This window comes from Protopterus annectens, chromosome 14.part0, assembly GCF_019279795.1.
Source record: "Protopterus annectens isolate FY-2018-M chromosome 14.part0, PAN1.0, whole genome shotgun sequence".
Classification (NCBI taxonomy): Eukaryota; Metazoa; Chordata; order Ceratodontiformes; family Protopteridae; genus Protopterus; species Protopterus annectens.
The window spans coordinates 162,979,586-163,006,531 of NC_056748.1; the positions used below are offsets into that span (position 1 = coordinate 162,979,586).

At 44.6% G+C, this 26,946-nt stretch overlaps 1 protein-coding gene across 1 annotated transcript in view; it reads left to right on the forward strand.

The window, feature by feature from the left end:
* Positions 1–26,946, forward strand: part of CCDC186 (coiled-coil domain containing 186) — a 1,483,461-nt gene that overhangs the window by 1,099,384 nt on the left and 357,131 nt on the right. Inside the window, exon 13 of the mRNA XM_044055936.1 lies at positions 9,872–10,061. Coding sequence (XP_043911871.1) covers positions 9,872–10,061 — 190 coding nt within the window. The remainder of the gene's footprint in view (positions 1–9,871; positions 10,062–26,946) is intronic.

Here is a 26,946-nt window from a genome sequence, read left to right on the forward strand (position 1 = left end):
GCCAGCTATTGATAAGGATAGAGAACACCACAGTGATGTGGTACATAAACAAACAGGGAGGAACTCATTCATACCCCCTGTGCAGACTAGCCATGTCCCTTTGGAACACGACTCTGGAATTGCAAATCCAACTTCAAGCACAATTCCTGCCAGGGAAGGAAAACCCGCTGGCAGACAACCTAAGCAGAAATATGACAGATCCACACGAATGGAAGTTGCATCCTCAAGTTTTCGCAAAGATAATTCAGGCATGGGGACGGCCAGACATAGATCTCTTTGCTACCCACAAAAATTACCAACTGAAAAAATGTTGCTCAAGGACCTATCATCCACAGGCCTGGAAAGTGGACGCACTTTCTTTCAATTGGACAACATTGACAGTTTATGCCTTTCCACCTCTTCCTCTGCTGCCCAAAGTTCTATTAAAAGCCAGAGCAGAGAGGCCAAAGATGATTCTCATTGCTCCAGACTGGCCAAGACAACACTGGTATCCACTCCTGAGGAGCCTGACGCATTCCCCACCATGGATCCTGCCTCTAGTGCCTCTTCTGTTGACCCAGCACAACTTCAAAACTCTTCACAGTCAGCTGAAAACCCTCAATCTAGCCGCATGGAAGATTCCTTGATTTCCCAACAGACCCTCCTCTCTAAGGAGGTGCAGGATGTCATCTTGGAGGCCAGAAGACCTTCTACTAGGAAAGCCTACTCCGCCAAATGGAAGCGATTTTGTGCCTGGATTCAGAAAAAGGGCCAGAATCCTTGGGTACTAAATTTACCTCAAATATTACAGTACCTAGCTGAGATGTTAAACAGTGGACTTTCCTTCTCCTCCATCAAGATCCATGCTTCAGCCATCTCTGCACAATTCAACACTGATCCTCCTTTATTCTCTCATCCTCTCTTAAGACATTTCCTCAGAGGGGCTAAGAATATAAAACCCCCAAGGAAGCCACCAGTACCTGCTTGGGACCTCAACTTCATTTTAGAAAAACTGACCCTGCCTCCATTTGAGCCAGCTGCTTCAACAGAACTGCAATATTTGTCTTGGAAAACAGCCTTCCTTCTGGCTATCACCTCAGCACGCAGGGTTTCGGAACTACAAGCCCTCATGGCTGTGCAACCTTTCATCATTTTCCATCAGGACAGAGTTTCCTTACGAACCAACCCTTCCTTCATGCCGAAGGTAGTATCCAGTGTAGCCTTGAATCAGACTATCCACTTACCTACCTTTTATCCTAACCCCCAAAACAAAGGGGAAAGACTACTACATTCCTTGGACATTCACAGACAACTTCGTTATTATTTGGACAGGACAAAGCCATTCAGAAAATCAGAGCAACTCTTTGTGTCCTATGCTACAGGTGCTCAAGGAAAGGCTATTTCCAAACAGACAATCTCAAAATGGATAGCTCACTGCATACGCTTTTGTTACTCATTTCATGGAAAAACTGTACCTACAAGCATCAGATCTCACTCCACAAGGGCCACAGCTACATCTGCAGCTTTCCTCAGGGGGGTTCCTACCAAGGATATTTCGGAAGCAGCCACTTGGAGTTCTGTGCACACTTTCTCCAAGCACTATCACCTTCCACTATACTCTTAATCTAGAGCGGGCTTTGCCACAGCAGTCTTGCAGGGCATCCTTGCTCCTCCTAGTTCCACTTAGTGCCTGCCACCCCTTTTTAGCTTTGGGATTCTACCCATCTGTTATGACTGCAGCTGTATGCACGATGAACATAGTACAGTTTTGCACCTACCATAAATGTAGATGTTCGAGTGCTTACACAGCTGCAGTCCAGGTTTCCCTCCCTCCATCCCCTCTTGGGACAGGCCTTATGACAAACACCTCCTCATACAACCAGATTGGGGTATTCTTTTATGGTGTATTTGCTTGCAAACTACTGTTTTGTGATTATATTACATTGCATTATTTCATTAGTTTATGTTTTGCCTTCCTTCTGGGGGCACCTGACAACTGGGGCAAGAAAAACTGAAGAAAATGGCGTCGGTAGGTTCTTTTATACCCCTGCCGCACTGACATCAGGGAAGAAGCAACGACAACCGACGCCGGACCTAGACTTTGGAATTCGGCCGACCGAGGACCCACCTGACGACAGGAAAACCCATCTGTTATGACTGCAGCTGTATAAGCACTCGAACATCTACATTTATGGTAGGTACAAAACTGTACTTTCCTGCTCAAGATAAAGCAAGACTCCCTCAAAGTCTTACTGGTGACTCCCTTTTGGCCCAGACACCATTGGTTTCCCCTTGATGTCCTTCAAGGATGCATCTGCAGTCATCACATATGGGTTGTCCTGCCTCAGGCAGCCCTTCGGTCGGCCGGATTCCAAAGTCTGGGTCTGGCCTCGGCTGATGTCGCACTTTCCCCGACGTCAGAGCGTCTGGGGTATAAAAGCATAAGCCGACGCCATCTTCCTCAGTCTTTCTTGCCGCGTGGTGCCCGAAGCAGAAGCAGTTTGCAAGTGCCGGTCTGTCAGTTCCTGTGATTCAGCTACCGAAGACTTCGAAAAAGCTAAGTACCCCATTGGGGACTCTTTCTTGCCTCAGCCGATGTCAGATAAAGTTAATAATTGTTTAACCTGTGGGAAACAAATACCTCATAAGGATTTCCACTTTTACTGCCTCCCCTGCCTAGGTCCAGACCACGACGTCTCGGCCTGTTCAGCCTGTGCTTCCTTCAACCGACTAACTCTTAGACGTCGGTCGGAGTTTGCAGAGGAGTTTTTGGGGCTAGTTTTGCTTATAAGATGCCGTCGGAGACTCCGACTTCGCATTTAGTCAAAAAACGGAAGGACAAGGACCGACACACGCGGGCCACGGTTTCGGCTGAAACCTCGGTCAGGCCTACCGCGAGTGTCTCGGTCTCGGCTGAAACCGAGTCCTTAGTACTTCCTTCTACCGAAACCACACAACCGACTACCTCGGCCCTGGAGGCCCTGGCCGAGTCTGTCATTGAGTTACCTACTGAAACCGGTGTCCAGGAACCTTCCGACACCATTACTTTAGATAAGTCTACTCCTGCACGTGGTGCAGCCAGACCCCCTGCTTCCATGTCCATTAAGGCTTTCTCTAGGGCTAAGGCTGCTAAACTTTATAAGGCTTTGCCTCCCAAAGTTTCCTCTCAGAGACCTTCTTCTAGCTCTCAGATTCTTACCCTTGCAGAGGATCTGATTTCATTAATTAGAGGCTCCCAACCTCATCCGGACAGGGGCTCTCAACCACCTCCAGACAAAAGACCCAGGGTTGAGCCCTCTGATTCACAGTCCTCAGATGAGTCCACGGATGGCTCTGCTCTGTCAGACCACCTGGAGGAGGCTTATTCGGCCTACGAGGATTCTGATGCTGAAGAATCTATTCCCTCGGCCTCCCCTCCTGAAGAGTTTTCATTTGGAGAAACATTACACACTATGAGAGAACATTTTCAATGGCAAGGTCAGGAATTCTCTGATTCCAGAAAGAGATTAAGGACCTTTTTACATTTACCTCAGCATAGGCCCTTAGCTATACCTCCTGTTTTGAATGTCATTGATGATGTCTATTCAGATGCTTGTACTGCCCCTTACTCTCTCCCTCCAGCTCCTGCCAAACCTGATAGGTACTACAGGGTCCTGGACTCACATTTTCACCTGTACAAGGCCCACTCTGCTGATCCAGAAACTATTTCCCAGGGCCCTAAAGGGTTTGCAGCTGCCACTGCTAAAAATCCTCTACCCTCTGAAAGGGAGTCCAGAGCATTAGAGAGAGGGGGTAAGAAAGTGTATACTTCTGCTACTCTTTCCATGAGGGCATTAAACTGTCAATTCCATATGATACAGTACCAAGAGTATTTACTAGATGAATTGCATAAGAAACTGTCTTCTTCTGAACCCCTTGATCGCAAATCCCTTCAGGATCTGGTGCATAACTCCCAGCAGGTTAGTAACCATTTCTTGCAGTGTGGTTATGATGCATTGGAAGCTTCATGTAGATCAGCTATGACAGGTGCAGTTATACGTAGGCATGCCTGGTTGAAGGAACAATCTCTGCCAGACCATGTTAAAGCTAAGCTTTTGGATGCTCCTATGGAAAAGCAAAAATTATTTGGTTCCACGGCTCAAGAGGTTTTAAAGAAATTTGAAGAAAAGGCAAAATCTGTGCAAACAGTTAAAGACTTTCTGCAAGTCCAACCACCGAGATTCAGCAGAAATTGGCCTACTAAAAATTGGTCCTTTCTGGACTCAGATCTCATAGAGGCAGGAACAGACGTGCCAGAGGTAGAGGGCAAGCTAGAGGCTCCTACAGAGGCCGTCAGTGGCAGCCTCCCAACCAGAGAGGTAGTGCAGGAACTACAACTGCTACACCAGGACAGACTCAATGACTTAATTTTGACTCCGCCGACCAGGACTCAATTAGAAGCACCTTTGGGCGGAAAGCTTTCTTTATTCTCAAAAAATTGGCACAGCATTACAAGGGACACATGGACACTGCAAATAATAGACAAAGGATACAGGTTCCATTTCCACTCATTCCCAAAAAGAAAAGGCATGCCAAACCTGCCACCAAATCAGAGGGCAGAGGCTTTGAAGCAAATTACCAACTTAATGCAAATGAAAGCCATAGAAAAGGTACCTCTTTCAGAACAAGGCCAGGGATTTTACTCAAGATTATTCCTTGTTCCAAGAAAAGAAAATCAATGGAGGCCTATTCTCGACTTGTCCGCACTGAATACGTACCTCATTGTGCCAAAATTCAAAATGCTGACTCTACAGCAACTCCTTCCCATGCTGGGCAAGGGGTCTTGGCTGGTGACTCTAGACCTCAAGGAGGCATACCTGCATGTCCCTATTCGACAAAGCTGCAGAAGACACCTCAGATTTCTTGCAGGGTCAGAGCATTATCAATTCTCAGCATTGCCCTTTGGCTTATCTACTGCGCCCAGAGTATTCATGAAATGCCTGGCATCAGTAATTGCACACTGCAGACTTCAGGGGATTCAAATCTACCCTTATCTGGATGACTGCCTAATACAAGCGGACAGCAAGCAAACTTTGTTAAAGGACTTGGACTTTGCCATCCACCTGTTACAGGCCTTGGGATATACAGTCAACATCCACAAATCAGGACTGGTTCCATCCCAAAGAATAACTTTTCTGGGTGCGGATCTAGACACAACCACCCAGATGGCTTTTCTCACAGAAGAAAAACAAAAACAGCTACCAGTTTACTTTCAGAATCTCACTAGACAAACTCAGATGACTGCAAGGAAAATCCTGCAGGCCCTGGGTTACATGGCATCTTGCATTCTTCTGATTCCACAAGCAAGGCTGCATATGAGGAAATTACAATGGTACCTAAGAAGTTTATGGACTCAGCACAGTCACAGCTTAGAAGCTCTGATCCCACTCATTCCTTGCCTTTAAAAGGAATTCCTGTGGTGGGCTCAAGCCTGCCAGTCGAACAGCGGGCTGCCCTTCAGCAAGCCAAGAGCCAATCAAACCATCACTATGGACGCACCAGACTAAGGTTGGGGAGCGCACATGGAGGACAAATGTATCCAAGGGCTATGGTCACAAAGAGAGCTGCACATGCACATAAACCAAAAGGAAATGCTGGCAGTGATACACGCAATCGAGGCCTTCAAACCTTTCCTTCAGCAAGGCCACCTGCTCATAAGGACAGACAACACCACAGTTATGTGGTACATAAACAAGCAAGGAGGCACCCATTCCTACCCTCTTTGCAGACTGACAGTGAATCTATGGGAACTTGCATTGCAACTCAACATACAGCTACAGTCCCAATCCGTACCAGGGAAAGACAATACACTGGCAGACAGCTTAAGCAGAACTACCATGGATGCACACGAATGGATGCTGCACCCAGACATCTTCTTACAAATCACACAATCATGGGGAAGGCCGGAAATAGATCTCTTCGCTTCCCCCCAAAATCATCAACTGAAGAAATTCTGCTCAAGGACATACCACCCACAAGCAATGAAAGTGGACGCTCTCTCTTTCAGCTGGAAAGCTCTAACAGTGTATGCTTTCCCACCTCTTCCACTAATGACCAAGGTCCTACTGAAGATCAGGACAGAGCAGCCCAGAGTAATCCTGATAGCCCCAAACTGGCCAAGACAGCACTGGTACCCACTGTTAAAGAGCTTGTCACAGACGAAACCATGGCCTCTCCCCCTATGGCCACTCCTACCGACGCAGCACAATTTCAGGACTCTACACTCCAACCTGAAAACCTTGCAGCTGACTGCTTGGAGAATACCATGACTCCTCCTCAGGATAACCTATCCCAGAGAGTGAAGGATATTATTATGGAAGCTCGCCGACCTTCCACAAGGAAGGCATATACAGCAAAATGGAAAAGATTTCACACCTGGAACACAGCAAAGGGCCTAGATGTGACTGTGATGAATATGGCATATATACTGGAATATTTGGCAGAATTGTCCCACAGTGGCCTGTCTTACTCTTCCATCAAGATACATGCCTCAGCAATCTCAGCAGAATACAATTTAAATCCACCTGTCTTCTCTCACCCTCTACTAAGACAGTTTCTAAGAGGAATCAAAAACATTAATCCTCCAAGGAAACCACCTCTACCTACTTGGGACCTGAATTTCATGTTGGAAAAACTAACACTTCCTCCCTTTGAACCAGCAGCATCGGCAGATGTACAGTTTTTGTCTTGGAAAACTGCCTTCCTTCTGGCCATAACCTCAGCAAGAAGAGTATCTGAGCTACAAGCTTTAATGGCGGTGCAGCCATTCCTTATCTTTCATCAGGACAGAGTTTCTTTGAGGACCAATCCTACATTCATGCCAAAGGTGGTATCCAGGGTATCTTTGAACCAAGCTATTCACTTGCCTACATTCTTCCCACAGCCACAAAATAAAGGGGAGAGACTTCTGCACACCCTGGACATACACAGACAACTACGCTACTACTTGGACAGAACTAAAAGTTACAGAAAGACTGACCAGTTGTTTGTAGCATATGCTGCTGGGGTACAAAGAAAAGCAATTTCCCAACAAACAGTTTCGAAATGGATAGGAAATTGCATTCGTTTTTGTTACTCCTTTCATGGAAAGGCTGTGCCAGCTAACATTAGACCTCATTCCATGAGAGCCACAGCCACCACCACAGCCTTCCTAAGAGGGGTGGCTACCAAAGACATTTTAGAAGCTGCTACATGGAGCTCCGTGCATACATTTGCCAAGCATTACAATTTACCTTTATACTCCAGATCCAGAGCAGGTTTTGCTACGGCAGTCCTGCAGGGTATCTTAACTACACCATCCTTCACTTAGTACCTCCACCCCCAGTTTGGCTATGGTATTCTACCCATATGTGATGACTGCAGATGCATCCTTGAAGGACATAGTACAGTTTTGTACCTACCATAAATGTAGATGTCCGATAGGTATGCATCTGCAGTCAGGTTTACCCTCCCTCCTACCCCTCTGTGGTATTCCTAGGGTGCTTACCCCTCTTTTAGTTAGCTGGGGGAATCTATTATGGTGTATTTGTTTGTATATGCATGCATATATATATATTTTTGCAAATGTTTGGAATTTTATTGCATTTATCCAAATTTAGCCTTCCTAGAGGGCACCTGGCATCTGGGGCAAGAAAAACTGAGGAAGATGGCGTCGGCTGATGCTTTTATACCCCAGACGCTCTGACGTCGGGGAAAGTGCGACATCAGCCGAGGCCAGACCCAGACTTTGGAATCCGGCTGACCGAAGGGCTGCCTGAGGCAGGACAACCCATATGTGATGACTGCAGATGCATACCTATCGGACATCTACATTTATGGTAGGTACAAAACTGTACTTTCTTCACCTAGCCAGGGGCAGTCACCTCAAGTTACTTTGCAGGGTAGACCTTCACACAAGAGACAGAGTCTCTGATCCACTCCCACTTGTCCGCTCTTCAATTGACACTGTAGGTGATAGGATTTTTATCCCTTTCAGGCACCTTTTTTCTGAGGATCTGTTTACGGCTCTGCAGGTGGCCAGGAAATCCACTAGCAGGAGATCATATTTGTCCAACTGGCTTTTTCTTGTAGCCAGGATCCATTTTCTATGGGGATCCCTGTGGTTCTTTTTGTTTGAATTGCTCCATGTTGGGTTAGCGTATTCTTAAGTTAAAGCTCACCTTTCAGCTATTTTTGCTCATCTGCCACTGACTCCTCTTGCCTCTAGGTTTGACGTCAAACAATTTCTTAAAGGCGTCCTTCATATCAGGCCTCCCAGGAAGCCTATTCCACCTTCCTGGGGACCTCACTTTTATACTTGAAAAATTGACTCGGGCTGCTTTTAAGCCTGCAGATTCAGCTTTCTTGCAATATTGTACTTTGAAAACTGTTCTTTTGGCCCTTACTTCAGCAAAGAAAATTTCTGAACTCCAGGCTGTTAAGCCTGTTTCTCCTTTGGTCGTTTTTCATAGGGACAGGGTGCCCCTTCGTACTAATCCTTTTATGTTCGTGGTGGTTTATGAGTTGTCTCTTAAGCAGTATACTAATTTGTCCTTTTTTCCTACTCTTCAATCTGCTAGCGAAAAGGTTCTTCACACTTTGGATTTGCATAGACAGCTCAGGTATTATTTGGATAAGACTAAGACCATTTGCAAATCTGAAGAACCTTTTGTTTCTTTTCATTCCAGATCTCAGGGTTTGGCTGTTTCTAAGTAAACCATATCCTCCTGGATCTCTAAGGCCATTTCTTCATGTTACTTCTTTCACAGAAAATGTCTTTCTACATCAGTAAATGCTCATTCTAACAGAGCTGTTGCTGTCTGTGGTGCTTTTTTTCTAATTGTCAATGAGCAGTACACCAAAATGGGTCATGTGATGTCAGTGAGCAGGAGTCCACCAAAATGAGGCTATTTTCACTTCTATCTGTACCTTCACTAAGCATTACAAACTGGATGTTATTTCCAGAGCAAGAGCTGGCTTTGTCAGAGCTATCCTGCGTGGGTTTCTAGAGGGCTCCTCTGCACCTTTCTCCCTTTTGTAAAGAATGCTGTAGTAGTGGTATGGAAGGACATAGTACAGCTGTGTAAAATCTTGTCATAACAGTAGATGTCCCTTCTCTTCACTGATGCAGTATTCGCTCCCTCCTTCCTTTCCCTTCTGCTCTGCCATTTTACTTCTGGCTTCCTGGCATGGAATTCTTTTCCTTTTTTCTCCTTCTGGATGCACATGTTCCTCCTAGGGCTTTTTAGTTTTGACATCTGTATGTCACCTTTATGCCCTATGCCTTGAGCAGAGAGCATACATGTGACATACAACATCTATAAAATCCTAAGGTTTTGCTATACTGGCGGGATGTTAGGCTACCCATGGCAGGGAGACAGTTTTGTAAAGAAGACTGCAGCAGTGAAGAGAAGGGCATATACTGTTAAGGTAAGAATTTACACAACTGTATGTTTTATTCTGATGCCATTCATTTGTATTCTTTCATTTTAATCATTCACTTAGTTTCTCATAGTTAGAGTTATGTGCCCTCAGATTAAATTAATGGTTATAATGCATAATGTTATAATTCTACGACCATGGGACTGATAATTTACCTTTTGTAAGTTTGCTGCTGGGGTGGGGGGTTGTTTTGAAATGTAAATCATAAGGTTGTAGAACTTCCGTCTAGTTCTTCCTCAGCTGTGCAAGTCATCTTGATGAATATGAAGTCATGATAACAGTCAGTGTGTGATAGCCATAGAAGAAAATGTATGAAAAAATAAATGGTGCTGAATTGATGCAGTGTTCTTTAAATGAATAAAATTTAAACCTTAGCTATGTAATTCTGGACAACATCTGGAACTAAAAAATATGCCTTTTATTATTGTTACAGAGAAGCAGGCTACAAGAAGTGGAACAGCTGTGGCACGAGGAAGTCAAGGCCCTACAGACTGAGCTTGCATTGAAACGGAAAGAAGTAGAAGAACAGAACACCCGTATAATAGAACTTAAAGATGACCTTGTCACACAAAAACGAAAGCATGCAGCAAATCTCAAAGATTTGACCAAACAGCTTCAACATGGTTAGAGCTTTCATCTTAAATTGCAGCCTTTTTAGAGTGTTTTCCTTTTATTTAGCTGTTCTTTCTCAAGCTGTGAGGATGTCATGGAAGGCACAGATGTACGTATGAATTGCTCAGCAGACTGTTTTACAGCTTGTATAACTGTTTGCTTCAGCAAGGTTTATCTTTTTTTTAACATGGTAATTAACCAAGGTACTCGAGGCATCTTGTTCTGTGTTAGGTACCATTTACCTTAACAGATGCAGTACTACTAATAACTTTTTATCTGGCAGCAGCTTATGGTTACCATACAAGACATTGGTTTCAAATGGAGGGAAAGTGGTGGTCTTGAAAAGTGCTTAATTTGGTGTATTTTTGAAAGGAGGGTTCTAGTTCTGCATGATAATTACAGTATATCCTTTGTGCACAGATTTCTTAACCTGCCATAGATTGACACTTATCCATAAAGTATGAGAGATGGTTATCTGACTTCATTACTGTGGACCATTTTTCCTAGATGACTATCCTCACACTAACTGTTTTTGATTAGCTTTACTCCTTTTTATAAAATAACTTGACATTTGCTTGTGAAATTTACAGACGATGTTACTGGCATGCTGTAAAATACCTTTAGGTTGTGGTGTTACCCTGTAAATATTTTTTTTTTTACTTTCAAAAGGTCATTCTGGTTTGAGTTTGAACATACTTGCACATCTTCACTTTTTCATTATATTCTTTTAACATTTTCAGAACCGGACACCGTGGTAAGCTGCAAGATGATTATGGCATGCCCTGTTAGCCATTAGGGACACTGTACAGTAGAATCCTAGATGTGCACTACAAGTGAAATATATGCATGTTACTGTAACATTTAAAACCTTAGAACATATTTTATCTGCGAAAGAACATTATTGTTTATATTTGAACATATTAATGACATGAATGATTCAGATATACACTGAGCTTGTCTTCCTAAAAAAAATCCGAAACGTACTTCGAAAAATGAAAGTATTCGAATGGCTGTGTATGACTGCTGGTGGTACCCTGCCATATTATAGTTCCTAAACTGCTGGTAAATTTCTCAGAGTAATATGTTCTAATGCTATCATGTACAGAGCATGATTAGCTGGGTATTCCAGGTGTACAGATAACAAAGATTTAATACATATAATGTAGTTCACTACATGCCATTATAAATTTCGGGGGTGAGGGGATATAAAGGAGCAGTCATAAATCCAGTGACAAAAAACTTTTCAGGGAAAATGTATGCCATTTTTACTTCCATTTTAATGAGAGTTCAGTAAAGATACATTCTAGACATGTACTGTGTACTCCTGTCTGAGCAGATGTGATAAATCTACCACAGTACAAAGGAAAAGAAGTGCATTCTACTCAACCAGCAGGTTTAAAGCTATGGGTCTGTAGTCAGCCCAGTATGTAAAACTTTCCAGGCTGCAAACCCCCCTCCCTCTTTTACCCATAATACTCTTACAAACAAACTTCCTTTCCTTATCTGTTTTGCAGTTTGTTCAGCTAGCCTTAAAGCAGTTTTCCCACATACATTTGGATTAAATTTCCTTTGTGAGAATGGGTTCAGTTTTAGAAACCAAATTTGGTGTATTCCTGCTCATGAACATCACTTGACCAATTTTGATGTACTCCTGCTTATTAACATTACATGACCCATTTTGGTGTCCGCTGCTCATTTATATCACATAACCCATTTTGGTGTACCCCTGCTGACTGACATCACATGATTCATTTGGTGTACCCCTGCTGTCTGACATCACATGATTCATTTTGGTGTACCCCGGTTGACTGACATCACATGATTCATTTTGGTGTAGTCTTGATCATTGGCATCACATGACAAAACCCATTTTGGTATACTCCTGGTCGTTGACATCACATGACCCATTTTGTTTTCCTGCTCATTGACATCACATGACAATACGCATTTTCATGTACTCATTGACATCACATTGACTTCTTGACTAATTCTCATGTCAGATTTCTACAATTTTAATGCATTTTAGAGACTTTTTTTCTAGTACTTCTCTGCCCCTCTGTCTGACATGAGTTGTTTTCGCCACATCTTTGATCTGTTGTTTGCTGATCTTCCTTGCTTTGCATAATTATTTCTATTTATTATTACAGTAGTTTTTTTCATTTTTCTTTTATTAAAAAAAAAAATGGTGACTGCTAGCTCCAGTGGTGTAGGGGAATGAAGCCCTGACTATGGCCCAGGTGACCTGAGTTTGATTAGCTGCTTGAGTGCATAACATAACTGTCTGGTGAGATTGGTGTGCCCCTCCTCTCAGGGAGGATGGGACAGAGCAAGAAGCAGACTGCCACAGTCCTATGGAAGATAGGACAGTTATGTAAATGTATGTCCTAGAGGGCAGACTTTTGGCTTACCAAATGATCACCTGGTGATAGCCTTCATTGCAAGGTGAAGGCATTTTGAGCCTGTCTGGTGATGCAGGTAGCTTGTTCCCCACCCACTGGGTGGAGCTAAGTCCAGTACAAAGAATGCCCTTATAGCTGGAATGCTTGTGACGCCTCTGTCATAGCCCACACAAGGGCCTTTCACACTGAAAGGTATGGTAATAGCTCCCCACAGCAAATGGGCTGTTGTCAGTTTGTGGGGGGGGGGGGGGCTAGATGGTTGGCAGGCATGTGGTAAAAAAAAAAAAAAGACTTGAGTAAATAGTACTGGTGTTGGCCATAATAGCTGTTTTATATTTTGCTCTCTACAGTCAAAAGCTAAAGATTCTTAAGTTCTGTTTTGTACTTTTTTTGTGTTTGCTTGCTCTTGTTTAGTTAGTACAGGATGGACACAGTACAGTGTTAAACAATGCAAGTGTGGGCATGAAGCCCCCCCATCCCCCCCCCCCCCAAGACAAGCCCACTTTGTGTGTGTTGTTTAGGAGAAGAAAATTTATTGAAAAGCATGAGATTTTTTGAGTAATTTACTCCTAATACTGTTAGAGATAGGAAAAATGCATTGCTGAAGGGGATGCACCACTGGACTTCAGGGCCAGGCCAATGTCTGAGAAACCTAAATATAAAGGACAAGATAAAATTAAAGAAAGAGAAAACACAACACTGTTAAAAGTGACAGAGGGTAAAGATGATACAGTTGAAGATTCCTCTCCAGGTCCTAAAATATGTAGTACTGAAGAGCCCCATTCTACTCCTTACCCTTTTGGGCTTTCACAGTTCCTGTCTGAAGCACTGGACAATTCTCCTGTTTGAGTCTAGAAACATTTTGATTGCTTCTTGGCCTTCATCTGTAATATCAGTCAGATTATTCCGTAGCTATTCTTTGCCAGCTACCAGATTAGACTGCAAGAAGATAAAAGAAGCATTTACCAAAATTCTCCCAAAAAGTCTGTTGTCTCTCTCCCCTGTTGTACTACTGCAGACATAGGAATCTGATCCTTACAAGGCTCTTCTGCCAGATCATGCCAGATGTCCTTCTAGTCATATGCTGCAGTATTCGTAGCATGTGGGAGTCCACCTCCAGCTGACTCATACATCCAGCCAGTATGCAAAAGTCTAGAGTTACTGTGAGGTATGTGCGATGTTGCACAGATGCAGAATGCATGTCTGTCATAAAATTACTTTGGGTATAAAGCGGACATCGGCACATACCAGACCCCAGAACTTGTCTGCTGCCTGTCCAATCATCTGCTCTGGTCGTCGCTCATCAGACAAGTTTTGAACCTTGGTTCAGATAAGTGGTCCATTGGGTTTTTTTTTTATTATATTTTGGCTACTGTGTGTTTTTATGGTTACATGTCTGCTAGGAAGAGCAAGTGTCAGTGTGGAAGGCAAATTCCACATAAGTACACTCAAGATCTTTTGTCTGATGTTCTTCGCGTTTCACTGTTGCAGTCATTACATTTGGATAATCCTGCTGGCAGGTTGCCCTCAGTCAGCCTGAATTCCAAAGTCCTGGGTCCTGTGTCGGCTGCTGTCGCCCCTTCCCTGACATCAGGTCTGAGGGGTATAAAAGCTGCGGCCGACGCCATTTTCTTTAGTCTTTCTTGCCGCGTGGTGCCCGAAGCAGAAGCAGTTCGCAAGTGCCGGTCTGCCGACTCCTGAGATTTTCGAGTTGGAATTTCAGTTCCAAAGTCTTCTATAAAGCTAAGTACCCCATTGGGGAAACTTTTTTTCTTCCTGCAGACCTTTGTCAGAAAAAGTTAATAATTTTATTTCTTGTGGGAAGCAAATACCTCATAAGGACTTTCATTCTTACTGTATTCCTTGCCTAGGCCCTGACCGTAACGTTCCAGGTTGTCGGTTTTGTGCTAGATTTAACCATCGCACTGTTAAGCGTCGGTATGATTTTGCATTAAACTACTTTGGACACAGGTTTAATTATCCAGAAATGTCATCAGAAAGCCATCCGACTACCGGAGTTCACAAAAAACGCAAAGAAAAAGTAAAAGAAAGACAACCGAGGTCCAAAACCGATGACGAAGCTTCTTCTAAGCCAGTCGTTGGTTCTCAGTGAGTCGCTTTCGCAGCCCCTGACGCCCGCTACTTTAGAGTCGTAGGCCGCTACCGACCCCCCACGTGGAGTTGGTTATGCCACTGGAAACTCAAGGTATTGGAGCCTCGGACGCTGTTCCTTCAGATGGGTCCGGAGCTGCTGAGCAGGCACCGGCTTCTGGGGGTGTATTCAGACCTAAACATCTATACATTAAACAGACTTCAAAAGCAAAGACTAAAGCACCTTCTAAGGCAAAGAAGCAAACTCAGGAGCCACGTGGACAGGCCTCCATGCCCAAAAAGCAGAAGCTCAAAATGGCAGAAGACTTGATTACCTTGATCAGGGGTTCCCATCCTCCTCCTGATAAGAGGCCTAGGCAAGAGACTGACTATGAATCTTCAGATCAGATTTCCATTTCTTCTGATTCCTCTTCTGATCAGGAATATTCTTTTCCCCCCTATGAGGATTCTGATGCTGAAGAATCCATACCTTCAGCTTCTCCTCCTGAGGATTATTCTTTTGGGGAAACCTTACATACCATGAGGGAGCTTTTCCACTGGGAGAGCCAAGATTTTTCAGAATCTAAAAAGAGGCTCCGGGATTTCCTGTTACTACCTCAACACAAGCCACTAGCCATCCCACCTGTGTTAGACATTGTAGATGATGTGTTTTCGGAGTCTAGCCTTACCCCTGACTTCTTACCTCCAGCTCCTGTTAAGCCTGACAGATATTACAGGGTTCCTGACTCACATAAATTCCTTTTTAAAAACCCTGCTGCAGACCCAGAAACTATTCCTCAGGGTCCCAAAGGAGTTTAGGCTTCATCTGCAAATAACCCTACCCCCTCACACAGGGATTCTAGGGCACTGGATAGATGGGGAAAAAAGGTTTACACATCTGCTACCTTGGCTATAAGGGCCTTAAACTGTCAGTTTCATATGCTCAAATATCAACAACATGTCATGGCATTGCTTAAACAGAAAATGTTGTTAAACTCTGAATGTACAGAAAACAAGGAAATGCAGGATTTATTGCATGCAGCTGAAAAAGTTGGAAAGCATACTTTGCAATGTGGTTTTGATTCTTTAGAGGCCTCCTGCTGGGCCGCAGTTACAGGTTCTGTAATTAGGAGGCATGCTTGGTTAAAGGAACAAAATCTGCCTGATCATGTTAAAGTTAAATTATTAGAGGCACCTTTACAGCATGATACTTTGTTTGGTGTTAAGGCAGAAGAGGTGTTAAAGAAAATGGAGGACAAAGCTAAATCTATGCAAATGGTCAAAGATTTTTTACAAGTACAGCCACCTAGGTTTAGTAGACACTGGCCAACAAAGAATTGATCCTTTCCTGTGTCAGACAGACCTCAAAGGGGCAGATGCCCTCGAGGCAGATCCCAGGCGCAAGGTTCATACAGGTCAAAGCAATGGGGTGCTTCTACCTCCAAAGTTAGAGAAGACAAATCGCAACCATACAGGAAACTGTCCCAATGACTTCCTCCTGCACCAAGCACTTATCTTCTGGCAGCATGGGGGAAAATTAGCACTTTTTTCTCGAAATTGGCACATCATAACCTAGGACAAGTGGGTTCTAAATATCGTGTCACAAGGCTACAAGTTCCATTTCCATACCCTGCCACAGGCAAACGGCTGGCCAGATCTGCCAAAAAATCAATGGGCAGAGGCACAAAAACAAGTCTCATCCCTCATGGACATGGGGGGGGCCATTCAACAAGTACCAGAGCAAGAGCAGAGACAAGGATTTTACTCAAGACTGTTCTTGGTACCCAGAAAGGACAAGGCCTGAAAGCGAATACTGGACCTATCTACTCTGAACACATTCCTGGATATACCAAAATTCAAGATGTTGACTTTGCAGCAGCTTCTGCCCATGCTGGGCAAGAACGCTTGGCTTGTGACTTTAGACCTAAAAGAGGTATACCTGCATGTCCCAATCAGACAAATATGCAGGAGATACCTCAGATTGAAGGCTGGCTCAATGCATTACCAATTCTCTGCACTGCCCTTTGGCTTATCTACTGCGCCCATGGTCTTTACAAAGTGCCTGGCACCAGTAATTGCATTTTGCAGACAGAGGAATACAAATATATCCTTACTTGGACGACTGTCTAATTCATGCAGAGAACAAGGACATTCTTCTATAGCATCTGGCATTTGTGAAAAGACTTCTAACATGCCTAGGGTACACAGTCAATGAAAAGAAATCAAAACTAGTACCCTCTCAAGAGCTAATATTCCTTGGTGCAAGCTTAAATAAAACTGCCCAGATGGCTTATCTCTCAGACAAAGGCAACTAACTACCTATTTCAAACTGTTGGCAACAAAAGCCCAGTTATCTGCAATAAAAATTCTGCAGGCTTTGGGCTTCATGGCATCCTGCATCCTACTAATTCCATATGCAAGACTGCATATGAGGAAACTTTAGTGGTACCTAAAAAGTGTTTGGACACAGCATTGCCACAGCCTGGAAACTATGAATACTCTCATTCCCTGCCTGCAACAGGAGTTTCAATGGTGGGCAAAGGCTTATCACCAAAACAAGGGACAGCCATTCACATTACCCCAGCCAGGCAGACACTAACAACGGATGCATCAGATTATGCCTGGGGGGCCCACATGGCAGGAAGATGCATTCAGGGCACGTGGACCTCAAACTAAATGTATCTACATATCAATCAAAAAGAGATGCTAGCTGTTCAAAATGCCCTGACAGACTTCAAGGACCTACTTCATCCGGGGCAACTACTGATAAAGACAGACAACACCACGGTCATGTGGTATATAAATAAGCAGGGGGGCACACATTCCTACCACCTTTGCAGACCAGCCATGACTTTGTGGGACACAGCATTGACTTACCAAGTACATCTGCAGGCACAATTCCTGCCAGAAAGGAAAACTACTCTGGCAGACGAACTAAGCAGAAACCTCATGGATCCCCACAAGTGGCAGCTGGATCCACAAGTCTTCAGCATGATAACAAGGAAATGGGGATGCCCGGACATAGATCTATTTGCCTCCCCTCACAACTACCAACTAAAAAGATTCTGCACAAGGATTTATCACAGACAAGCATGGAAAGTGGACTTCCCTATCTTTCAGCTGGAAAAACCTATCAGTATATGCCTTTCCCCCACTGCCTCTCCTTCCCAAAGTACTCCTAAAGGTCAGACAGGAGAAGCCAAAGATGATACTAATTTCCCCAGACTGGCCCCGCCAGTACTGGTATCCAATACTAAGGAACTTGTCTCAATGCCCAGCTTGGACCTTACCTCAAATAACTCATCTACTGTCCCAGCAAAACAGTCAGATCCTGCACCGCCAACTCAGGACTTTAAACCTGACAGCATGGCAGATAATGTAGTCATACAAAACACACCTCTCAGTAAAGCTGTGATGGATGTAATTTTGGAAGCCAGAAGGCCTAGTACTAGAAAATATTATGCTGAAAAATGGAAGAGATTATGTGCTTGTAACCAGGCACAAGGAACTGATACAGCTGTGCCAAATGTTCCTCAGATTTTGCAATACTTAACTGAGATGCTGGACAAAGGCCTCTGTTTTTCATCTATTAAAATTCATGCCTCTGCCATTTCGGCTCATTACAATACAGAGCCACCAATCTTTTCTCATCCCTTATTAAAACAGTACCTCAGAGGAGCCAAAAATTTAAGGCCTCCAAGGAGATCACCAATGCCAGCATGGGACCTCAACTATGTCTTGGAAAAACTCACCCTGCCTCCTTTTGAGCCAGCTGATACTGCTGATATAAAGTTTTTATCTTAGAAAACAGCTCTACTCCTAGCAATAACTTCTGCAAGACGAGTTTCAGAGCTACAGGTACTCATGGCTGTGGAACCTTTTATCATTTTTTTATCCAGACAGGGTCTCTGAGGACAAACCCAACATTTATGCCTAAGGTGGTGTCCAGTATGGCTCTTAACCAAACTATTCATCTGCCAACTTTTTATCCAAATCCACAGAACCAGGGGGAGAGAATTCTGCATTCTTTGGACGTACACAGACAGCTTAGATTCTACTTGGACAGAACCAAAGTTTTCAGAAAGACAGAGCAGTTACTAGTGGCATATGCTGCAGGATCACAAAGAAAGGCTATCTCAAAGCAGATTATTTCAAAGTGGATAGGCCACTGCATTCGTTTCTGCTACTTACACCATGGCAAGCCAGTGCCCAAGGACATTAGGCCACATTCACCCAGAGCTACAGCCACTTCAGCAGCCTTTCTCAGGGGTGTTCCAACCAAGGTCATTTTAGAGGCTGCTACTTGGAGTTCAGTGCACACCTTTATAAAGCACTGTCATCTGCCATTCTACTCTAAATCCAGGGCAGGCTTTGCCACTGCAGTTCTGCAGGGTATCATAGCCGCTCCTAACGCTGTTTAGCTCCAGCCTCCCAACCATAGCTTTGGACTCTACCCAAATGTAATGACTGCAGCAGTGAAACACGAAGAACATAGTACAGTTGTGTACACTTACCATAAATGTAGATGTTTGAGTGTATTCACTGTTGCAGTCCAGGTTACCAACCCGCCATCCCCCCTTTTCTTGTTATGGAAACTATCTTTCTTTCTTTGATTTATACAACCTATGTAGTGCATTTGCTGGTAGAGGAAGGTAAAGTATACATATTGATGCATGTTTTTATATATATATATATATATATATATATATATATATATATATATATATATATATATATATATATATATATATTGGCTACCCTTTTAGGGGGCACCTGACATCTGGGGCAAGAAAAACTAAAGAAAATGGCTTCGGCCGCAGCTTTTATGCCCCTGACGACCTGACGTCAGGGAAGGGGCAACAGCAGACTACGCAGGACCAAGGACTTTGGAATTCAGGCCGACTGAGGGCAACCTGCCAGCAGGATTAACCAAATGTAATGACTGCAACAGTGAATACACCCGAACATCTACATTTATGGTAAGTGTACACAACTGTACTTTTTGCCAAGGCCCTGACCACAACCATACTGCTTGTTCTAGTTACAAGTCCTTTGTCCCCAAGACCCTGCATAGTTGGTTAGCTTCTCTAAATTTATACCTGGAAAATCAGCTCCTACAACATCTCGTGCATGATATGGAAGTTCAGGTGAGCTGCAAGCTAACAAGGGCAAGAAATCTAGGCCTGATTTACCCGCTACTCCCTCTGGTCCGGACGTCTCTTTTGATTTTGGCCCGGAGACCTTTCCAGAGTTGGTAGGCATTCCTTTAACGGGTACCAGTGTGGAGGCCATGAAGGACCCTATCAGCACATCCTCGGTGGGAAAGACAGGGGTCTGACTCGGGCATAGGGAAGAACCTTAGCTCATTGTAACTGAAGGTCCGCGTGACATTAAACAAATCATTGTGCGACAGGATGTTCCTACCACCATTGTGGAGTATAGGCCAACATCAAGCCAATCCACCAAGTAGAGGTTCCTAAAAAGAATATTAAAAGCAAAACATGTTTTCTTGCTCCTCAGAATCAGTCTGCAGCTTAGCAGCCTTTTCCCCAAGGCCTGTTCAATGCCTTTATGGCCCTGAAACAATCCTCAGCTCTCTCTTTCCCTTCTCTGAGCTTCCTGACTCTCCCACTAAGGCCAAGCTCTCCTCCATCCTTGCCTCCACAGCATCACAGCTACACTTTATGGAATGCCATGTAACATGAGCTGAGGAGTTATCAGCTAGAGCGCCTGCATCAGGGTCAGTCCTTAGGAGGTATTCTTGACTCAGGCTCCAGTCTTTCCCTGATGATATTAAGGCAAAAACTATGGATGTGCCCCTGGACAACAAGGCATTATTTGGTACCTCTGCTTCAGAACTCCTTGCATCTCTATAGGCGAAGGGCAAGGAGCTGCAAGACCTGAAACATATTTTTGTTTCTCCGTCGCCCAGGTTCCAGAGGAACTAGTCTACCAAGACCACGTTTGTAAGGAAGTCTTCCAGGCCCCAATCTTACAAAGGTGAGAGAGATGCTAGGAAACAGTTGACCTCCAAATCTATTTCCTCTACTCCCTCACAGAAACAGTCCTTTCAGGCTAAGACAGGTAGTCTGTTACTACCCATCTCCTAAACACCTCTGTCTCTTTGCCTCTCTCTTTCTTTCTATGCTTGGAAACAGATAACTCAGGACTCTTGGTTCCTATCCATCATCCTGCAAGGATAGTTTCACATTTTCATTTCTGCGCCTTGCACTTTGAATTGGCTACAGCCCCAAGGGTGTTCACAAAATGCTTAGCTCCTGCCATAGCCTTCTGCAGGCTATAAAGCATAGAGATTTTTTCCATACCTAGACTACCTTCTTCTCCGGGCTGAGACTCCAGTCATCCTTCAGGAGAACCTCTCCTTCATGGTGTCACTGTTGGATGGTCTAGGGTTCACAATCAGTTACCAGAAATCTTTTCTGGTCCCTTCCAAAGACCACATTTTCCTTGGCTGCAGGATCCAGTCAGACAGGATGCTGGCTTCCTTACCTCCAGAAAAGGTCATGTCCCTCACCGCCTACTTCCAGGACCTCTTGCTTCTCCAATCCCTGACTGCCAGGGAGTTTCTTTGCCTGCTGGGGTTCATGGTAGCCACCATTCCCATGCATTCTTTAACCAAGTTGCACATGAGGAAATTCCAGTGGTTCTTGAGTACATTATGGGTACAACACTCCTGTCCTCTGGAGTTTATCCCATTCCTGCCTTGTCTGAAAAAGGAGTTACATTGGTGGAGCCAACAGGTTTCAAGGAATCCAGGCTTACCCTTGCAACCACCTCTTTCCACTCAGGAGCTGTACATGGATGCTTCAGATATGGAATGGGGAGCAACCCTAGACTCATGGAGGGTCAGGGATGTCTGGTCTCCTGCCCAGAAAAGAGAGCACATCAGTATAAAGGAGATGAGAACCCTGATTTTCACTCTGCAAATCTTCAAACCTCTTCTTTCCCCGGGGGGTTTAAGATGGTATACAGACAATGCCACAGTCCTCTGGTATGTCAACAAACAGGGAGGGACAAAGTCCCATCTCCTGTGCATACTGGCTTTACAGGCCTGGAAGTTAGCTACCCAGAGTCAACTCACCCTCCAGGCAGTTTACATACCCACGACCCAGAATGTTTTGTCAGACATACTGAGCAGGTCCATGAATGGATGTTACACAGGAATGTGTTTCTGGACATGGTCCATCGATGGAGCACAGGTCAGGTAGATCTTTGTGCCTCCCCCTTAAACAGACTACTTCCCAAGTTTTGTGCCAGGCTTCCTCATCCCCTGGTATGGAAAGTGGATGCCCTGTCTTTCTCTTGGAAGGGGATATTTCTATATGCATCCCCCCTTTCCACTTCTCCAAAAGGTCCTGTTGAAAATCCAACATGAGCAACCCAAAGTCTTGCTGGTGACCCCCTTTTGCCCAAAACAACATTGGTTCCCCCTTCTGCATGTAGCCAAGGGCAGTCACTACAACTTACCCCACAGAATGGACCTACACATACAGGACAAGGGAACTTTAGTACATCCACAGATGTCAACTCTACAACTGACCCTGTGGGTGATAGGGTTTTGATTCCCTTCAGACATCTTTTCTCTGATGTAGTGCTATAAGTTCTGCAGGAAGCAAAAAAAACACTACTAGGAAATCCCATGTTTCCAGATGGAAAAGATTTTCCATCTGGTGTCTTAAGGATTTCCAGCCACTGCTAGTGGGTGTTCCAGTGGTTCTGTCCTACCTGTGTGAATTACTGAAGAGTGGGCTGTCATACTCCTTAGTTAAAGCCCACCTTTCTGCTGTCTCTGCACATCTACCTGTGTCTCCCTTTTTAGCTTTCGGTTTTGAGGTTAAACTTTTCCTAAAAGGTGTCCTTCACCTCAGACCACCAAGGAAACCAGTTCCCCCCCTCCTTGGGATCTCAACTTTTTGTTAGAAAAACTTACTGTGGCCCCTTTCGACCCAGCAAGTTCTGCCTCTCAGCAACACTGCATCTGGAAAATAGTCCTCCTCATGGCCATTACTTCTGCCAGAAGGGTTTCTGAGTTACAGGCTCTGATGTCTTCTTCCCCCTTCACAGTTTTTCACAGGGATAGGGTATCTTTATACACTAACCCCTCCTTTATGCCCAGGGTGGTAAATGAGTTATCACTCAGTCAGTCCATCAGTCTTCCCACCTTCCCTCAATCCTCTAGTGAAAGACTCCTACACACTTTAGATGTGCACAGGCAACTCAGATATTACTTGGATAAAACCAAGCCAGTTCGGAAGTCTGACCACCTGTTTGTTTTCTATCACCCAAGGGCCTTGGGCAAGCCTGTTTCCAAGCAGACGATTTCCACTTTAATCTCCAAAACCATTTCTTTCTGTTATGTGTGTCATGGGAAGAATCTTCCCTCACCTATTAGTGCAAATTCCACTAGAGCAGTATCTTTCTCTGGTACCCTTTTTAAGGACTTTTAGACACCTGTTCTATCCTGGAAGCAGCTATCTGGTCTTCTATTCACACATTTCCAGGTCCAGAGCTGGTTTTGCCAGGGCTATTTTGCATGGATTTGTGTGCCCCTCCACCCAGTTCTTCTTCTGCTTGAACTTTGGTATTCTCCCTCATGTTATGAATATTACAACATATGAATAGAAAGAATAGAACAGTTGTGTTAAATCTCACCATAACTATAGATGTCCTTCTCTTCTATATGTTACAGTATTACTTTCCCCCCGCCTTCCCCCTGATGCTTGCCTGGCGTCTGGTGGCATGTTTTCCTCACCTAGGATCAAGCTGGTGCTTTTTTACGGCATTCAGTTCTGAGCTCTGGTACATGCTGACATCTGCTTTATACCCAACATCATTTTATGACCAATGTACATTATGCATCTGTGCGATGTCGCAGGTACCTCACAGTAGCACTCGACTTTTGTATACTGGCTGGATATACAAGTCAGCCAGCAACGGACTCCCACTTGTTATGAATAGTGCAACATACAGAAGAGAAGGACATCTATGGTTATGGTAAGATTTTACACATCTGTTCTTTATCCTTACTAGAACTCCTTCAGATAATGATTTCAGTGAAGTAGATGTCAGCCGTGGTCTCAGACTTGGGACCACAGTCGGTAGGGATGGGCACCTATAGGGCCACTTATGTAGATGATTCTGACATTGCTGCTTTCAGTGTCTAGTGTTTCTTTGATGCTGTACTTCAGGGTCATCCACTTAGCTTTCCTTTCAGCACCAGTTCCTTGTAGGATTCTGCTCCTAGGTTCATAAGTGTGTACTAGGCTAACGGCCCTGGAGTCTATATAATCCTAGCCCAAGAAGATTCCCTGGCATCATGCTGTCCAAAGTTAGTTCCCAGTGCCCTTGTCAAGCAAGGCCACTGAAGTGATCCCTGGGATGGACTTCCTATTGCCCATCCACTCTGCAAGATTTCTCTTAAAGAGGGTCAGTGAAGTGCTCTGCTTGATGTGAATGGAAAGTTTGTTCCAGAGTATGGGAAGTCTTTGGGTTAGGAATCTGTCCCTTTAGCATGTTCTGTTTATTGTGGTGATGAGGTTTAGGTCCCTGGAGCATGTGGCACAGAGGGATTGGGATTTCTTTAGGTGTAGCGTATCTACCAGCTCTGGGTCAGACATGGCTTTGTAGGTCAAGCAGAGATCACCTCTAAGTAGGCGATAAGAGACAGAGTGTAGCTGGAGTTTTGTTTCAGTCTGTACATATAGGGCATGTGTATAAGGCCTATGATCCTCTTAGTGGGGTATTTTTGTAGCCTTTCCAGTTGTTGTAGGTGTCTAGTGAGGTATATACCAAATGGGGCATTATATTCTATAGTAGGTCTAATGAGGGATGAGTAGAGAGGGATTATGACCTCTTTCTTCCTGGTTGAGAAACCTTTTATAATGAGATGCGCTATGTAGAAGGACTTTCTGATTACAGTGGCATTGTGGTTATCAAAGGACAGGTTGCTGTCAACCTGTGTCCCCAGGTCTCTTATCACATCTTCGGTGTTTAGTGGACTACCACCTATGTGGTAGTTCTTGGACACCAAATTCTTCCCAAGGAAATGACAATGCACTTTTTCACATTGACCTTGCTGAAGTCTGCCTGCCTGCCATTGGGGGGTCAACATTCCTGATGAAAGACCCTGAATTGATGAGCATTTTGGTCCACTTGGTGGGGGTGTCAGCAATATAGTGTCAAGCTCAGGGCTGAGGGTCTCTGCCTTGACTATGCTGTAGTGAATTTCAGCCACAGGCAGCTGAGGTTGGGTGTATTTTTCTAGATGATGGTGCAGGATGTGCTTTATTTGCTGTCTGCATTGCCTTTTCATGACACTGATTTGGACTTTGTCACGATACAGTTCTTTGTCAGTGTTGCAGAATTACGCCAGCATGTCTGGTTCCTTGCAGGCTAGTTTGTCTTTCTGAAACTCATTATCTCTGAGGTCCAGTAAGAAGCACGGGCGCAAAAAGATATGTCTGGACTCCCCCTCGCATGGGTGCAAAAAGATATGTCTGGACTCCCCCTCGCACAGGTGCAAAAAGATATGTCTGGACTCCCCCTCGCATTGGTGCAAAAAGATATGTCTGGACTCCCCCTCGCATGGGTGCAAAAAGATATGTCTGGACTCCCCCTCGCATGGTTGCAAAAAGATATGTCTGGACTCCCCCTCACATGGTTGCAAAAAGATATGTCTGGACTCCCCCTCGCATGGGTGTAAAAAGATATGTCTGGACTCCCCCTCGCATGGGTGCAAAAAGATATGTCTGGACTCCCCCTCGCATGGGTGCAAAAAGATATGTCTGGACTCCCCCTCGCATGGGTGCAAAAAGATATGTCTGGACTCCCCCTCGCATGGGTGCAAAAAGATATGTCTGGACTCCCCCTCGCATGGGTGCAAAAAGATATGTCTGGACTCCCCGCATGGGTGCAAAAAGATATGTCTGGACTCCCCCTCGCGCGGGTGCAAAAAGATATGTCTGGACTCCCCCTCGCATGGGTGCAAAAAGATATGTCTGGACTCCCCCTCGCACGGGTGCAAAAAGATATGTCTGGACTCCCCCTCGCACGGGTGCAAAAAGATATGTCTGGACTCCCCCTCGCAGGGGTGCAAAAAGATATGTCTGGGCTCCCCCTCGCATGGGTGCAAAAAGATATGTCTGGGCTCCCCCTCACATGGGTGCAAAAAGATATGTCTGGACTCCCCCTCGCATGGGTGCAAAAAGATATGTCTGGACTCCCCCTCGCACGGGTGCAAAAAGATATGTCTGGACTCCCCCTCGCACGGGTGCAAAAAGATATGTCTGGACTCCCCCTCGCACGGGTGCAAAAAGATATGTCTGGACTCCCCCTCGCACGGGTGCAAAAAGATATGTCTGGACTCCCCCTCGCATGGGTGCAAAAAGATATGTCTGGACTCCCCCTCGCATGGGTGCAAAAAGATATGTCTGGACTCTCCCTCAGGGGAGCTTATGCCAGATATTCAGGTGAATGAGGCAGTTGTCTCCCCACCATTTCCTATTAGATGATCCCAGCTTTAGGGTGTCTTCGAAATGATGAGTCTTGGGGAAGGATGATTCACAGACCTCTCGACAACAAATCCTACAGGAGGCTTTCCGGTGCCCAAACTTCTGTCTGGGTGGTTCCTCCAGCAGAATTGGAAAATTCTGATATTGTGGCACCATTCTGAAGTGGCAAGACAAAATCTTACAGCCTCCGAATGAGTAGACCTGTTGAACAGAAACTCCCAAACCAGACACCACTTTTGCAACAGCAGCCCTTAACAACTTTTCTGGATTCGCAAAGCCATCCTTTCTCTTCCCTGAATATAGATCTGTGGCATTGGACAGGTTTGGGAAGCAAGTTAACATGTCATGCATGCTCACCTTGAGCATGTAAGCTATTCATCTCACATGTTCTAGGTTCTTCAAGAGCATGCCAAGAAGATGAAGCAGTCACTGGAATGTTTGCCAGATGGAAACTTGACATGTTATCCATCTGCGATCACAACTTCATCTGTTATGAACCTCACCGTGAGTTTGTCTCATAATTCTACAAATGATGCAGCAGGAGCACTGGGCATTGATATTGCTCTTCACCAGTGTGTCTGGTTACATCTTACAAACTTTGCTAAGGATACCATGGCAATCTTTCTGAATGCCTGGACTCTGATTTTTGGTCTAACTTTGGAAAAACGCTAGGAGAATATGGAGGATAGGGAAAGCCTCTGATGTCTCTTTGCATTAAATTTCAGACTCCACAAGATATGTTCTTTGGAGTGTATCAAAGCAAACATGAACTATGGTTTGTATGTAGCTAGCATCAGCAAAACAGCAGATTATCGGGGACAAGCCAGTAATGCAGCTGTGGTGTCTTCCAGAAGTGTTAGGCTATAGACCGTAAC